Here is an 18,560-nt window from a genome sequence, read left to right on the forward strand (position 1 = left end):
TCACATTTGACACAGGATTGTTATATTTTATTTATTTCATTATAGTTTTGTTGGAAGTTAATTGGATCACATTCGGTATTCAATATGATTGATAATTCTAAAATTTGATTAACATCTTTATCTCTCTCTCTCTCTTAATCATTTATTATATTTTATTTTATTTATTATTTCAATCAAAAACACGTTGAATATTATTTGAATATAATTGTAAAACAAATAGGAATTCTATTAAAAACTTTGTTATTAGATTTTGAGTAATAAATTTACAATACTTGGATGACTTGTCGAGATCATCATCATTCCAATATCATTGACAAAGCATAATCGATATAAAACGAATAATAACGAAGAATAACGATGGGTAATAGAGGTACTTTTTAGCACCCTTTTCCCATGGACCATGATAAATTTCAAACGTGTACCGTTCCTACCGGAAGCATACTGAAATATCTAACCCAAAGAATAGATTCGAACCATTGCTTCGTCATTGTGGATTCATTTTCTTTTTTCTATTTTTTTTTCGCACGAATTTATGCATGAATGAATTGGACCAAGCTTAGGCTAGTTTAGAGAGGATTAAATAGATACGTAGGTCTCTTGACAGTTAAATTGGATCATTTAAGGATTAATCGATTACTTTTTCGATGACTATACATTTTTCTCCCATATGTTTATATATTTTTTTTTAATGCACATATATATTTGTGACGGAAATAAATAAAAGTAAAAAAATATAAATAATTATAAAGTAATATGTGTGTGTATTTGTACGATAAATTTTTTGACCATAATTCATTATTATCAATTATATAATTATAATTATATACGATAGAATGGTAAAAACTTAGTAATAGAAATAATCCGCTTTCTCGGTGAATTGCAAATAAAAAACAAAAAAACAAAAAAGAATTGTTAATCTTATTTAACAATGACCATTTTATTTTTTCCATCATCATCTTCCTTCCGCCTCTCAAGTATCTTCCACGTCTTCCATTTCATTTTCTTGACATTTATCGCTCGAAAGAAAAGCATCAAATATTTTATTCCATTCGCATTTTTCTTAAACAAATCCAACAGAAAAGGTGAAAGAGAGTGCAATAATCTAATAAAATAGAAAATAAAAGAAAACAAAAATAGCGAATTAATGATCCATACAAAGAGGATCATTATGATTCATGGACAATGATGATAATTTTTTGTAATATATCTCGCAGGAATTCTCACGTGGAATTGAAGAAGAAAAAGAAAAAAAGAAAAAAAGAAAAAAATTAGACTTAGGTATTCGTTTTAATAATAATCCATGATTCCAACGTTATTATATTTGTGTAAAATGGTAAATAAGATTATACCGATCTTTCATTCACGATTGACCGACTCTTCGTACGCGCGTATTTTATTTTATTTTCATATTTTTTTTCTCTTTCTTTTTTTCCCTCTACCTTTTCGCCGGTAGCCATAGCTTTTATGATACTTTCAGCAGTGTTCAATGCTCGCGTAGGTGACTACGAAAAGAACGATAGAAGGATGAAAAATATTCTGGTGGAAGGAGGACGAAAGGTAAAAGAAAAAAAAGACAGAGAGAGAGAGAGAGAGAGAGAAAGTGAAAAAGATTAGAGGAAAAAGATCGGTTTCAATTGATCGTGATCAACAAACCGTGAGTTATTCATCCTCTTTCTCGTATCCCATGACTGTAACCATTACCAAAGATATCGGTATCCTTAGCACGTGTCAAAACAGAAATACTAAGCTTCAGAATCAAGAAAAGTATGAATGAAAGTAACGAGTGAAGTATGAAAGGAGAAACGTACCGCTAAAGGAAAGTGAATGATGAAGGTTTGTTGTTTGAGTGTTAGTATGAGTTAGAGTTAGAGAGAGAAAGAGAGAAAATTTGCTCAGATCATAGAACTAAAACCGAATTGGTATGCTGAACTGCCACGGGCCAACGTGTGCGTAACTCGCAGACGAAATTATCGAATGATCCACGCTAAGTTGATCCTGACAATACCTTATGCGAAACAATACTTGTAACAACAAAAGGTGATCATCGATGCGAAATAAATTCGAACCGAGCTTTAGCCTCCGAAATTTCCTACGGAAATGTTTCGTTTAGAAACTATAACCTAAAGTTTCTTATAAATATTCCTGTTTCTTCTTTTTTTTTTTTTTTTTTAGATAATATTTCGTTAGTTTTCTCTACGTTTTCACGATTTGATTAGACATAATTTATATAAACGTATCTTTCTAACGAGTAATTTGAATTTAACTAAATTAGAGTTTAAATATTTGTATTAAGTAATATTTAATACTACGCGTGCTATAAGTTGTATTAATAATATGAAATTCTAAAAATAAATTATTATTATATAACAAATAATTATTTAATTATTATATAGTCTATTTTTTTTTAAATTCGTTATTATTCGTATCAACGTGTTAACGAACTTTACGATCTAAATAATATTAAACGATAAATCTAAATCGGGTTAAACCGAGTATATTTTTTCTTCTTCTTTTGCCTATCTCGAGAGAAAAAGGAATTAAGGGATGAAGCGATATGGGATCCTGTGGAAAGATAGATGTTAGAGGGAAGGAAAAAAAATAGAAAAAGGAGTGTAAAAAGGAATAAGGAAAATCGAAGATTTGATCGTCGTGTTTCGAATTGAAAGGATTGGAACCGTGTGTATTTGAAAGGGATACTGGGTGAGGAAATACAGAGTTGTGATCGATCGTTGTACAAGATGATATCCATCTAGATAAAAAGACAGAAACAGAGAAGGTAGATAGACAGAGACAGAGAGATAGAAATATTTTATAATATAATAAAATGTACGGGTTTATATATCGGTATAGTAATATATACATGCACTAAAGGATAACCAAAGGATAACCAAAGGATAAAGGATTTTCGCGATAATCTCTGTTCAGAGAACGTTGAAATTATTCGCTCGAACTGACACGAAAAGGTTCGATTTCGAATCGTATTTGCTATTCCCATGATTATTATTTCACGGTAACCAACTACACTGGCATATATACGTTTTTTTTTTTTTTTTCTTTAGATTTCGTGCTCCTTTTTACTCCCTACGAGTTTCCCTTTTTATGAATTGACCATTAGCGTGGGTCGCGAGTCTTTTGTGTGTGTGAGAATGCATTCTCTTCAAACAACAAACAACAAACACACAAATATCTTCCATTTTCTTGATCTTTTTCTTTTTCCTTTTCTCTTTCGTTTTCTTTTTCTTATTCCGTTTGGTGAAATGAGCCGTAATTTTTTTTTCCCTTTTTCCTTCCAGTTTTTTTTTTATTTGCCCTAGCGAAAAAAAAAAGGGCCACACAGTCCTTGAGGATGCGTCCTTTCGACGAACGAAATAAAAATCGGCTAGTTAGATTAACGGCAATTGTTCAGATAGAAAAAGGATAGAAATGTAAGATAAAATGGGAAGAAAGGAAACTAGGAAGGAAGGAGGAAAAAGGAAAAAGAAAATTGTGCGCGGGTGGATTTGATAGAAAGAGTAGATAGTGGAATAAGAAAAAAAAAGTTTGTCGTAAGACGTCGATCAAGTGAGAGTGTACACATGAATCCTTTTTACGAAGCCCCTGAGGTACTCTCTATGGTATATCTTATTTGATTCCCCGTTGAAGAAGTATACTACCAAGGACGATGCGTTTTTCCTTTTTTACTTTACGCGTCGATATATATATATATATATATAGTTATAGTGTTCGATATATATGCTTGGTATTACCACGGGCTACTTGAACCTAAAGTATTGAGAGTGGTTTTGCTTTTGAGGTACTTGATAGAACCCTTCGATACTTTCTAACATAAGAGAGATACATGATAGAATAGATAGATTGTATTCAATACATCCTTTCTTTTTTTTTTTATTTTTTATCCCTTTTTTATTTCGATACTTCGATTCTTTTCCCCCTCACCTCATTCCCTCTCTTCGAATAGCTTTTTTAGTTTTTATCAATAACGTTTTGTTTCATACAATGAGATATTAATTACTTTTTATTTTTATTTGTTATATTTCAAAAGTATGATAACAATTATATACATATATATATAAATGTGATTATTTTTATCCTGAAATCGTTTATATTTTTAGTAGTCTTATAGTGAAATGAATATTTATAAATATTAATTATATTAAATTTTTATTATAATATTATATTATTATAATTATATTATTATATAATATTATATATTAATTAATATTATATTATTATATTAAATTATATCGATAAGGTAAAGTGTGTATAGTGTAGAGTTAAAAATTTTCTATAGATGTTAATATTAATTGTAAATCTTATATGGAAAATAAATGATTGAAATTAATTCTTTTTGTAAAATAATTAATATTTTATTTCTCCGACATTAAAGTAAAATTGAAAGAAGAAAAAATCATTAGAACATTTTCTTAGAAGGATTTTTTCTCTCATAATTTCTCTCTTTCACAAATAAATAATCAAAGTGAAATATTTAAAAGTTATATACATAAATACATATATGTATGCGTGTGTACCTTTAGAACTCGCTGAAAAGTTTTCTTTTTCCCTTCCATTTATATATTTTCTTCTTTGAGTCATATCTTCGTACAAAGTTAGTTTGAACTTTTTGCATTGCGAAGTATAAAAGTAGAAGTACTGCTATGTATTGACAAATATTTAACCAGTCTCTTGAAATCCGCAAGCCCACCTTCTTCCCCGTATTTCTCTTTTCTCTCGTTTTCGTTTTATTCGTATTCAAACTCTTTCTTCTTCTTCTTTATTTTTGCTCCTTTTCAAAAGTCATTGACACTTTAGTGTTTTTTTGCGATACGCGTTTCACCCCTTTCAACTCTGTTTTCTCATACTCGTACACGCGAAAAGTTATGCGCAAACACAAGAGAGAATACTCAAACAGTTTCCTTTTATTGTTTCTCCTATTCCCGTTTACTTAAGAAACAACCCTTTGACAAATAAATTTCATATTTAATACGAAAAAAAAAAAAAAAAAGAAAAACACAAGCACACACCAAATAATTTATATAACGTAACGAGAACACAACTTTAACATGGGGGGGCGCAAAAAACAAAAATATTTAAATAAAATGAAACAAATAAAAAGAACGATTTTAATTGATTGCCTTTCTTCGATTATTATTCGCGAATGAAATGAATTATAAACGACGATACGCGAAGCTATGAGAATCGAATGAATTTATAGTAAAAATACAAATATTCATTTATAAGTTAGTTAAATAACGCAGTAACATAGTGATCGGTATAAGAAAAATGGAAATGGTAGAGTATCGTTTGGTATATATCGATGGTAATGAAAAAGCCACGCCTCTTAGGAAAGTTCTGACCAATGGGAGAATAGACAAACAAGGGTACCGGTTGAAATTAAAATATCCTTCCGTAGTAATGACGTGAGATAGGAGTAAAGCTAGTAGGATACATTATAGTGAGTTAGTATTTGTCAGAAAAAGCAGGGTGGTCCTATATCGGCCCCCCTTTTTACGGAAACCTTCCCCCACCTTGTTCTATCTCATCCGTCTTTCGAAGGGTTCGATGATGAACCCTCTTTTAGGTTGAATATGCCGGACATATGCACGGAAGGAGAAAAAGAGAGAGATTGTATTATTCACGAGTCGTTGCTAAGATAACACTAGCATGATTTTTAATATGAGTCGAAGGAAGATGAAGGGTCCTTCCTCTGCTGGTACGGCCCTTCCGTATGCTTTGGTAACATTGTAATGGGATTAGTCGTGTTATTAGGGGTTTCAAATCACGGTTGTGTTTTCTTTACTCGCTTTTTATTTCTTCCTTTTTTCTTTTTTTCTTTTTCTTCTTCTTATTATTATTATTAAACTTCCCATAAATTCGTGTACAGTGATATAGGAAAATATTACGCTAGTTTATCTTTTTTTCTTTTTCGATTCGTATAATAAATTATACCGATCCAAAAACCGGTTTATTGGATTGGTTGCAATCAAGCAAACAATCGACTATACTTCTATACAATTAGTATGGAACTCACGTGTCCGTGTACTATTTCACGCAAATTTATTACCAACTAATCTGACGCGTTAATTATCTTGCTAATTGTCAAAGACATTTTCGGTATTCTCACGTATACCTCATAAGGTATCCATAATTACATTTTCGTTCTATATATCCACACACTCGTGCATTGTTATACCATGCATGATATCACTTAAATTGGTTTACCTGACAAGTTTGTCGAGTTACTTTTAGTTAAATGAAAACTTCATTTGATTGACGAAACCCAACAAAATATAATATTTATTTCTATATAAACTATACGTGTCTCCACGTATTTGTGGATTACCTCCATAAGTCGTTAAAACTAATAAAATAAACCCCCCCCATGAAAATATGATTAAATTTATACTTTGTTGAAAATATATTCAAAATTAAGGGAGAGACACAACCGATTGACGATGAATGATTTATTTTTTTTAATTGAATTAAAGTGATAAGAGAATGAAAGAAAAAAAGAACATTTAGATTAGTATTAAAAAGGGAAATGAAAGAGGAGTATTATTATACTGATCCCGTATACGTTAAATTGACTTATCGGATCCTTCCGTCCTGACTTTGCGGCTAAATCAAACTACGAAATCTCATAAACGACGTACATGCTTTCATGACTTTACCTTACCTTACCTAGCCTTACTTTACCTTATCTTACCTTATCTAACCTTACGTATCTATATATATATATTTCTGTTAGATGGGAATCTTTCGAAAGGAGTACGGAAGTTCCTTCAAGATTTGGAAGAGTTGATTTGGATTTTTCCTGAATATCGATTCTTTTCTCGATCCATTTGAGATAAAAGATTTCTTTTATTCAATTGAATTCTTTTCTCAAAACAATTTATATATATATATATATATATCAATTAATGACACATACATATTTCAATGAAATTATTTAAATAATTTATCCTAATTTTCAACACACATTTTCTTTCGTCATTCAAACTGATCGTCAATTGGAAAAAATAATTAAATAAAAATATCAAATAAATCTTTCTGCTTCTTCTCCGAATCCTTTACAATTATTGAAAATAAAATCATAGTGGTCGCACTAATGATCCTAATTTAAAACTAACGAAGGAAGTAATCATTTGAATACCAAAAAATCTTCGAGTACTCCTTTCATTCGTATATCTTGATCATTCTCGTGTCCTCGATACTTAACCAGTCCTCCCAGTTGACGAGCATGAAAATTGAACGTAAAAAAAAAAATCCAAGAAAATTTATTCAATCTTTTTATTCATCTCTCTCAACAACAACAACAACAACAACAACAACAACTATAAAATAAGAAAAAAAATGAAACAATCTTTGTACATTCCCCGACGATGGTCGTCCTTTTTACGAGATACGAGATTGGATGAAAAAATTCGAATAGAATAATTGGACTGTAAAATTGATGGTAAATTATTCGAACGCATAAATGGATGAATATTTGAAAACGAAGATGAAAAAGAAAAAGAAAAAGAAAAAAAGAAGAAGAAAATAAATGTACCATAGAAAATATGAATTTTCATAGAAAGAAAATTCGAAAGGATTATCGAATCTTTAGAATAATTTTAAACCCATAAAAAGATATATATACATATACCAAAGTAATAATAATAATAATAATGTAGATAGATGGGCAGAGGTTAACAATAATAGAACGATGCACTCCTATGTCGTATAAAGTTTCGAGTAATATTAGCTACCACCCGTCAAATTGGTGCTGCTTTTGAGAAAGGGAAAGTAACAGAATGAAGAGAGAGCGAGAGAGAGAGAGAGAGAGAGATGAAAGAAGAAGAAAATACCCTACTCATTGTCGTCCCATGGGGGACGTTGTTCGGTATGATAGTTCGGGCGTAGTTCGTTAGGGTGAAGTTAAAAGAGGGGCACCCTCTTGAAAAAAAGGGCGGGGCCCTGTTTCTACCGGGCCCTATAGAACCAACCCCTGGGTGGAGTTAGCAATAGGTATATATGGTCTAACAGGGGTGCCCCGGGGTTCAGAACCCTATGCAACGTCATACAGTGAACAACCTCGACGAATTTTGTTTTGTAAATCTAACATAAGTGCTACGAACTTAACAGTATTAATTGTGTATATGTATATTGTTCAAATAATTATTATAAAAGAAAATAAGAACAGAGAACACAGTGTAAAAGTGTCGTTATATTCGGGTAGTGAAATATTTATCGAGATTATTTGTCAGCAATAATGTCACGAAGTTTTTTAGTGGATTCGATAATTGGCAACAATTCACCACCGTCCTATCCTTTGCCTTATTACGGAAATCAGTTGCCAAATTATATGTTCAATTTCTTCAATCTGGGATTAGGTTATCAACCAATCAGACCAGTTCCTAGAACACCAGTAATACCAGTACCGACAGTACCTATCAGTCCGTCGGCAAACGTGAATCTAGGAATACCTGGACAAAGCCCACCTTCGCCTTTAAACGTTTCAACCAGTAGGCTCTCAGGTAGGTTAACTAAGCTTGCGTTTCTCTCTCTCTCTCACTTAGGCTAAACGCCTGTAAACCCGGGGACAAACGTAGTCCTGCCGATCAAAGATCAAAGGCTAACGTTAAAGCTAAACTAACCCTCGTTTTTCTGTTACTCATATCATTACAGATGTCTCAGCGTCTAATGAGTCACCATCTCGTAACAGTACACCAACACCACCACCAAAATCGCCTAATTCCATTGGCAATAGTTCGAAACGTATACGAACTGCATTCACGAGTACACAATTGTTGGAACTCGAACGTGAATTTGCTGCTAATATGTATCTATCACGTTTGCGTCGTATAGAAATTGCCACGAATTTGAGATTATCCGAGAAACAGGTTAAGATTTGGTTTCAAAATCGTCGGGTAAAATATAAGAAAGAGGATTTACCGTCGGGACAAAATCAAAAGTGTTGCTGTTTACGTACGTGTGGTAGGAAGAAGGATGGTTGCACGGATAACTCGATAACTCGACGGTGCGATCAAGAAGATGAACATGGAAGATCCTTTGAAAACGCTATAAGTACCACTACAAATACACAAATACGAGAGGATTCTAGTGGCTTGAACGAGATTCGCGTTATTCCTGGTGAACATGAATCACCCATTCGTAAGATCGAACCTTTTGAAATATCTTTGCCTTCGAGACAAACGGAAGACACCATATTTTCTCGCGAACCCGATGAAAGATTGAATTTTCGTAAAATCAAAATGATCGAGGAAACGAACGAGCATCGTTCTATCGTTGGCTGCAAAAGAAATACCGAGGATGAATATGACAGGACGGATAAGAGGAGAAAAATGGACCTTCCACTGAACATGCATCAGACTACAGAACACAGGGACTCCATTTCTAGACCGGTCTTTGACAGCTTGTCTCGAAACAAACATACCGTCGACAGAATCGTTAATTCTTAAAAAATAAAAACTATTTAAAAAATAAACCAACACGTGTTTTTACACGTGTTTTTCCCGGACTTTGAAAATGTTTACAATGCAATCTTCGTAAAAGAGGAGAAAGTATTTTTTGTTGTTGTTGCTGCTGTAAATATTAACTATTTAAACGATTCGAATATCGATTCGCGTCAGAATTTTTCCTACGAATAATTGTAAAAAGATTCGACGAACTACGTTATTATTTTTTCGACAGATTAATATTGAAATCGGTGAATTGATAAAGTTATTTTATTTCTCATTATATTTATATGTATATAGTAATGTAAATATATTTATGAATTATATATATTTTTCGGTAATAAAACTGGAACAAAATTGTTTAAGAAGAAGAAGAAGAAAAAGAAGAAGAAGAATCGTCGTTGTAAATCGTGCTTTGTAAAAATTGTATATATATACATATATATCGTATTTTTGTACAAATAAGAATAATCGTATATTTTTTCGAAAATGAACGGATTTTAGATGAAATAAAACCAGCATCTATTTTACAACTCTCTCTCTCTCTCTTCCTCTCTCATTTTCCAAAGATTTACATAAATCTCCTATCTCTCTTTTAAATATATATTTTAATAAACATAATAATTATAGACTAGTAGAAAACAAAAAAAAATGAATCTTAAGTTTATAAGAGGGATGATAAAATCTTGAAAAACGAATCGTCTATTGACGAAATAACGTCGAGAGGTCGAAAGTTGATTAAGAAGATTTCTAAAAGCCCTTTTCGTCAGACGAGAAAGTAGGATTATAAGAGGATCAGAGTGTGCTAGTAAGCTTCCCACGTCGTAATAGAAATGAAATGAAAACAGATCTAGAAAATTAAAGACTCTAGTAACATCAACATCGAATATTTATCATCGTTTAGAGTACCTTATGAAAATCATTTTAAATTCTTCTTTAATCGCTTAAACACACTAATAACAAAAATTACTATTATAAAGGAGTCTCTCTCTCATTCTTCTCCTGTTCTTCCTACCCTCCTTTTCAACGAACAACAACAACAACAACAACAACAACAACAAAAAAGAGAAAAATTATAGAATAGGAAAAGAAATCAAAATCAAACTTATCTCCTAGGTAAAGGTATTGTGTTTTCGCATTTTATTGCAAGGCGGGGGGTGGGGTGGGGTGGGGTTATAAGGTAAGGCGTATAAAATTTGAAATAAAATTTGAAAGAAAATTTGTCAAGAGATTTTCTAACACCACTTAAGATATATTTTTTTTCTTTTCTCTTTTTTGTACAAGAATTTAAGGTCAAACGTGCAACACCAGTACCATTTAATGGTGTTAAAGAGGCAAAACGCGACAATGGCAAATGCAACCTCTCGGGCTTCTGGTATCCGCACCTTTCAACAATAGAACACTTGCATCGTCTTTGTATGCACAGCGGGAGATTGGACGTATATAAAAGCAGCCATCGAGCTGCCTACCTTTTTTTCTTCCTTACTTCTTCTATTTTCCTTCTGCGTGCCGCGACCCCGTAAGTTCCAGGACCACCATTCTCATTCACCAAAATCTCTTTTCTAAATCTACTTCTCTCGGTTTGTTCGTTCATTCATTCGTTTCTTTCGAGAGGAGGGAGTAGGGGGATCTATTTGATCGTGTCAACTCGTCGAAAAGTTCAAATCGACAATGACGAGAAAAAAAGATATGGTTTTCCTAACTCTCGCGTCCACGTATGGGGGTGAAGACTTTTACGATCGAAGATTGGAACGGTTTGGAAAATTTAAAAAAGGGATGAATTGTCGAGACGAAGATCATTAATATTAAATTGAATACAATTTATATTATAATCGGTAAGATTTTATTACATACGATTATATTGTTATTGAATTGGAAAAAAAAAAAAAGAAAAGAAAAGATTTACTTGCAAAATTGATCTCAGAAAAATTTCATCGATTAGAATAAAATATATTTCACATAGGAAAATAAAACAAGACCTGATGGAAAATTAATTCGTTTTGCTTTAACACTTAACGTTAACTTTCATAATGGTTTAGTTTAATGAAATCAAGCCGATCGAGAAACCATTTCTCTTATCATTGAAATTCATTGACTTGTTTTAATATCATTTTCGTATGATTCAACGTTTCATGACACGCTAACGAACCGTACGTATATCTCTTTGTTTAACTTGCACGTACACTGGTGTATATCTCAATTCAGTGCTCGGATCATAATCGCGTACGCATAATTAACAAATTATCGATACCAATTATATTACGGTTCGTCGAGCAAAGAACGATAGTGCATTTCATCGAATAATCCGAGTATGCATACATCGATAACATTTTCCCCCCCATTCATAATATTTATATATCGATACTAAACGAATAATTTATTGGTCAATAATAATTGGTTTTTAACTTGTCTCTAATATTTTTCATTTTTCCTTCGATTTTTCCCCTCTTTTTTTTTTACTTTATATTTTACTTTATATTATTTCATATTTTAATCGATTAAAATTATATAAAAGAGAATGAAATAATATTTTAATCATCGAATTAAACCGATTCGTATGATTATTACCGTAATTTGTCTACGCGTTAAATCATTTTTTGTTTCCTCATTTTTTATTTTACAAAGTCTATCTAATATTTTCTCTACTTTATCACAGAGAGAGAGAGAGAGAGTTGGTATCATAAATCACGAACAAAAAAGAAAAAACGAAATAAATGCGTTCCCTAGTTAGATACTCATCCCTTTCCCGAAGTTGTTCCTTTTTTCTTAAACTTTTTTAACATGGGTAGTGCGCAATTCAATTTTCCGCAACTTTGCGTGCCTGTCGCGTTCGGGATCGAAATCTCGTCGTGTCGTCTTTCGTCTTTCGTTTTAGATACCTTGGAGATGAATATGAAGTGAAAGATACATGAGAAATTACCTTCACCTTATACCATTATCTTATTACTATTCTCTGTCACTTTCTAACTATTTCTTTTTTTCTATCTCATTCTATTCGTTGCATATCAAACTGTTCAAATCCGACACTAATTTCTCCGAGCAACCACTTTTTACAATTATTTTTTGTACTATTTTTTACAAAATTGTACCAGTAATTTTTACATAAATACACACGCGAACGTTCGATCATGTAAGTGATTGCTTTTTAATCGTTTTCATTATATTTTTCTATCGATAATAATTGTTACAAGAATACAATAATGTAACATTGTTTAAATATATTATTAAAAAATGACAGATTAATTATTATTTACCTTTAGATAATTTAATTTTTGTTTCATTCATATATAAATGCGAAGGAATAATTATTGTATTGTGTAATTTCAATGATTATTAAAATAATTTATGCATATATTAACACTTTGTTTTCGTCACTTTGTTATCGGTACCTTTTCTGCAATATTTAATCATTTAAATCATCGTTTTTTTTTTTCTTTTCCTTCCCGTTCATTATTTTTGTCTGCTTACAGGGATTTAACCATTCTTTCTTTCTTTCCTTCTTTTTCATCCCTTTTCTTTTTCTTCCATTCCTTCGCTGCTACTTTTTTCTACAATCTCGAGAGAAAATGAACAGAAGCGGGATTGGGTTCCGATCAATAAAAGAAATTTTCATCGGATATTTAAAGCCGATAATTAAAGTCTCTACACTCATTCGTGCAACGTGTTTACTTTTTTATTTACTTTTTTTCTCTTTTTTTTATCCATGACGTATATTAGAAATGTTTTAATTAAAAAATTAAAAGAAAAAGAATCAAATAAATCGAAAGGAAGGAAGATAGAAAGAAAGAAGAAAAGGAATAAAAACGTAACTTGTTAAAACATTTGAAGTATTCGTAGAAAAACAGTTACCCGTTTCCACTCGACTAAAGCTTCCAATAGTGGCACGTAAAAAGCCCATAACAAAAGAGAAAACACACCATTGTGGTTTACGAAGAAGCTGTCAGTGGCATTTTATTGTCGCGTTATTTCTTCTACGAAAGTGGCTTTAATTTCAAGACTTTAACCACTCGTCTGATACTCGAAGAAACTTGTATTGTATCAACCAATGTGTCAACGGTTTTATTTCCAAACCCACCGTCAAATTGAATTAAACACAAAAGAAAAATGCACGGGAAAAGAAAAGAAAAAAAAAAAAGAGAGAGAGAGAGAGAGAAATGAAGTTGCAGGACAGGAGGATGAACAGAAAAATGAACGAAATAAACCGAGTGAAATAAAGAAAGAAAGAAAGAAAGAGATAGGGGTTTGGGGAGGGGTGGTTGGGCGGTGGGGTTAGTTTTTGAGAGGGATGAAAGTAAGTAAAAGGAGAGCTGTCAAAAATTCATGAAGAGAGAATAAACCTATGAAGAATTCTGTATCCGTTAATTCATTTCATTTTATGCACACTGAAGTGCCGCTCGATCAAAAATTGAAAAAAGCAACCGACGACAGCGTCCGTCCTCTCTTACTCGAGAGTAAAAGAGTGAGTGCCATTGGCAGGAGAAAAAAGAAAGGGAAAGGGAAATGGAAAAGGGGGAAAGGGAGTGGTAGTGGTAGAAGTAGTAGTAGTAGTAGCGACAAATATGGGAGTACAAGGAAGAACAGGACAGGAAGAAGGACTTTGCGGTAACGCAAAGCCACTTGAAGCCCTCTGAACCGTATTTCTCTTCTTTCTCCCTCTCTCTTTAACACTTATTTTGAAGCAATGGCGGCAAACTGTCATCGTTCACTCGTCTCCGCCATTGTGAGAAGGTTTTTCTCGTAAACTCGTCGTTCAGAAAAATCACTGGCTTTTCAACATTGCCGGTCTTCTTTTATCTTCTTTATCTTTTTTCTTTTTTCTTTTTTTATATATATTTTCCTTTCTTCGTTGCAAATATTTTTTTTCTTTTTTTCAATCTCTCTCACAATATATATATTTTATTTATATTCTCTTTCATATTGAATATTCTCTGTCTTGCTCAACCACGTTTTCATTTCCCTTTCTCTCTCTCTCTCTCTCTCTTTCTGTTTTTGATTTTTATTTCAGTCCTACTCGTTCCCATTTTTCGTCTCAATTCGGATTTTTTCTTCTAATTCCATTCGAAAAAATATTTGTTCTCTCTCCTTTCCGATTATTTGTCCATTTTCTTTCTGGTTATTCTCCCTTTTTTTCTTTTTTTTCTTTTTTGTTTTCTTTTTTTCTTTTTTTTTGTTATTTTCATTCTCTTCCCAGTCCAAAAGGAGAGCGAACGGTGGATTTTTCAACGAGTTTCATGTTCGATGACGCGTAAGTAATGTCAATGTACCGCCCACGAAAAAGGTTTTAAATGGAAAGGACCCCCGTCCCGCTGCCCCCTCCCCACCCCCCTTTCTATTTTTACCTTCCAAAGAATCATTGAAAAATTTCTCACCTTTGGACAAATTGTAGAACCTTTGAAAGGAATGTAATAGATCGTATTAGGCTACCGAATGTCCTTTTCTCAGTCACTCACTCACTCATACACACGCACATACACATACACACACGTGCAAGAGAAAAGCGAACGAGATGATCGATAAGTTCGGGAAACGTTCCTTTGGGAAAATCTTCTTAATTAGATGGTCGTGTTAATTAAATGGCTCAAAGGATTTCTTCTCTTTATCTCTTTCTTTCTCTTAACTGGAAAATGCTGATTGAGGAATTGAGGAATGCATTTTCTTTTGAAGTAAATAACAAAAATAAAGAAAACGTACAATTATTTTCTCAGAGATATCGTTCTTTGAACGCGTAATGTCTTCGTTTATTTAATTATCGGAAAATTTTCCATTTTAATCGGTGCAAATAAATGTTGGAATTGTCTGTGTTGAAGAACACGTTGTTATAATATTGTCATCGTAATGTAAGTAATATTCAAAGAAAAGATATTAGGATTTCTTTATAATGTTTTGGATAATATAAAAAAGAACATCTATAATGGTTCCATGGTGTCATCTGTTACATATTTCAAGTTGATATTGGAATAATGTATTCACATAATTTTACCATCAATTTTATCACAAATTTTTCAAATTATACACTTATTTTCATAATTTCATGTTTAATTCTAAACATTATTATTTTTTATTTATAAAACACACACTGTATTTTTGTTGTAATTGAATTATTTACATTTATTATATAAGAATTTAAATTGAAATATAGGGAATATGATTTACTTTCAAAATTTATATCTTTTGTATGTTAAAATTATTACACGAGAAATATATAAACGTGATCATCAAATGAAATTTGACGAAGTCGAAAAAGAATAATGCGTCGAAATAAAAGAATCGTTTAAAATATTGAACGGTGAATATAATAGAAGGATAACGGTTCTTAAAACGAAAAATTCATGGGTTCTATTGAGAAACAACCTTTCTCAATTCGAGGGAAAAGCAATAAAGGTTTGAGTTTGACTTCGTCATTATTCGATCATTACTCGGAGCAGGTGAGAACTCACCTACGCGCGTGTACGGTGTTTGACCTTCGCGTTAAACCGTAAAATAAACAGGCACGTTAAATGCACCTGTGTTTCAAGCGTGTCCAGCCGATTCTAACAGACGCCTTTCAGGAAATTACCTATCGAAGACACGAATTAGATTCAACGGTAAAAGTTAACCGAGCGTGTGATGATCAAACGTCGATTGAGTTTCACTGCTTTCACATCTGCTTGCCCAATGAAATTCGATCTTAGCAATTATTTATAAGGAAATTCATTAAAATATATTCATGAAACGCGTTATGCAATAAAGTTATGTGTAATTTATCATCAGATCGTATGACGCATATTATATTACATTTTTCTTTTTCTTTCAATTCCAATTAATTACTATTTTTTAAATGTTCGTTTAAAAAAAAATACATTTTTTCAACGAATAAACATTTTGTTTTATATTCAATGTTTTTAATATAGAAATATAATACTAAACTTTTCGTATATATATTAAGAAAATTATATAATTGTTATCTATTTTATTAATAAATAATGCACTTGCGATAATTTTTCAATAACAATTAAAGTTGTTAGATCGAATAAAAAAAAAGGAATGAAAAAAGAAAGGAAAAAAAAAATCGGGCTCAGCCGGGATTTGAACCCGGGACCTCTCGCACCCAAAGCGAGAATCATACCCCTAGACCACTGAGCCGCTCTTGAAAGAACTCGCTTGTTAATTGACTAAAACAATCGTACATTTTTTTTATATTATTTAACAATAAAATTTATGGTAAATTTTTTTTAACAATAAAGAATATATGCATTTAAAAAATCGTCAAGTGTTTAGAAAATTAATATACATTTTATTCGTATTTTATTTAACTGTTCCTATAAGATTTAAGACTAAAAATGCAAAATTATTTAATAAAAAACATGCTAATGGTTGTTATATAATAAATGATATAATAATGTATATTAATTCGAACAATTATCTTGAATTTTTGCTTAAAACGAGTGACTCATTTGATTGATAATGCGATAACAATACAAGAACGCACTGAATAGTTTCCTTGATAAGTACGTTTAACAGCTGATTGTAATTCGTATTAACATGAAACATTCAAGGACTGTCTCTAGCATAATGCGATAATTAAACTTGAAACTGGTGACCGAATAATTCGTTCCAGATACGAATGACTATCACTTTATTCACAGTTGAATGATTGATTTGCAAATCTAACACGTATTTACATTGGACGTTAAATATTCGGTGTTCAAATATTTTCCAACAAAATTTTACATTTAATTTTTATTTAATCTTACAATAATTATAACTGCAGGTATTGGTTTAGTATTTTTTTTCTATTTATTCGATTAATATTTTTGTAAAAATACTATATTAATTAATATACAAATTTCGCGTATGAGAAATGAAATTGAAATAAAATAAATCGTGCAATTTTGTAAACTGAAATAGTGAGAATTTATACAAAATTTTATTTAAAATAATACAAATAAAATTAAAATAAAATAGGATTACGCAAATCGAATGTTTTTTTTTAATTTCTCTTTTTAACAACGTTAAGATCACATTTACGCGTCAATAAAATGGAAATACATAGAAATGCATAGACCGATCGATAAATGTAATATTTTTAATCCACTTTTCAGATCCGTAGATAAACAACGTTCTATTAAATTTGATGTTTCATTTTGGAGAATAATAGATATTTCATTCATGGAAGTTTCATTCTATTTGTATAGCTACTTACGAAACATTTACTCTTGAACTATTAACCAAATTTCAATTTGATAATAATTCGACGTAGTATAACATTCAATTCATTTTCGAATAACACATAACGTTTCGCGTTAATTTATACTCAAATAAAATGATCAAATTAAAGTTTTATTGTACGTATGCATATACAAGTTCTAAACGTTTACACGTATGAAGTAGTATTATAGTGAATTAAAAATTAAATCAACCACTCTACAGAGTGTATCCAATAACTGGACCTCCAACTTTGTTTATTTGCTAGAAACAAAAAACAAAAAAGGAAAGAAACAAAAATGAATGCAATTAAAAAGTTGCATGGATGCGCACTCAAACAAAAAATTAACTCTAATTTAAAAACAGAATTTGTTAAATAATACGATATTTATACATTTATATTATTTCATTCCAAATGTTAATTATTAATTCCACGGTTGTAAACAATTTTATTGCTCAAAATTTAATGGTTATATTTATAAATTTGTATATTTAGATAATAAATTTCGTTCGAAGGAATAATATTTAAAAAATTCAATATTAAAAATCCTACTTATTCTCTCTTAAATGTTAATCAACCTCTAATACGTTATATAATATTTTTATTTAAATTGTATAAATAATATATAATGTATTATACATTTCAAAAATAAATTTAATTCTCCAATATATGAAATTTAACGTTAATTTTACTTAAAAACGTTTCAAACGAATAAAATTATAATTCATTTCCCGTTATATATTATGAGAAACACCCTGTATACTTGGTAACCATTCGGTCCAGGATAAAACGTAAAACGTTTATTTATTTAAATAGCCGTATGTGACAAACATAAGGCACGACGGACAGGAATCGCATAACAAATCGAAAAACGAGTAGCGTTTTAATGCAAAGCAAATATGCATCCTGCATTTGCAAAC

General features: G+C 31.1%; 1 protein-coding gene and 1 non-coding gene across 2 annotated transcripts; one reads left to right on the forward strand and one right to left on the reverse strand.

Moving 5' to 3' along the window:
* Positions 1-8,248: 8,248 nt before the first annotated feature.
* Positions 8,249-9,458, forward strand: LOC122515338 (homeobox protein notochord-like). Its single transcript, XM_043632655.1, has 2 exons — positions 8,249-8,513; positions 8,665-9,458. The coding sequence occupies exons 1-2, from the start codon at positions 8,249-8,251 to the stop codon at positions 9,456-9,458; spliced, it is 1,059 nt and encodes a 352-aa protein (XP_043488590.1).
* Positions 9,459-16,505: 7,047 nt separating this feature from the next.
* Trnap-ugg lies at positions 16,506-16,577 on the reverse strand. Its single transcript has one exon. It is a non-coding gene; the product is annotated as a tRNA-Pro (tRNA).
* Between the last annotated feature and the right edge of the window lie 1,983 nt (positions 16,578-18,560).

This window comes from Polistes fuscatus, unplaced genomic scaffold (assembly GCF_010416935.1).
Source record: "Polistes fuscatus isolate 324 unplaced genomic scaffold, CU_Pfus_HIC Scaffold17, whole genome shotgun sequence".
In the NCBI taxonomy this organism is placed as follows: domain Eukaryota; kingdom Metazoa; phylum Arthropoda; class Insecta; order Hymenoptera; family Vespidae; genus Polistes; species Polistes fuscatus.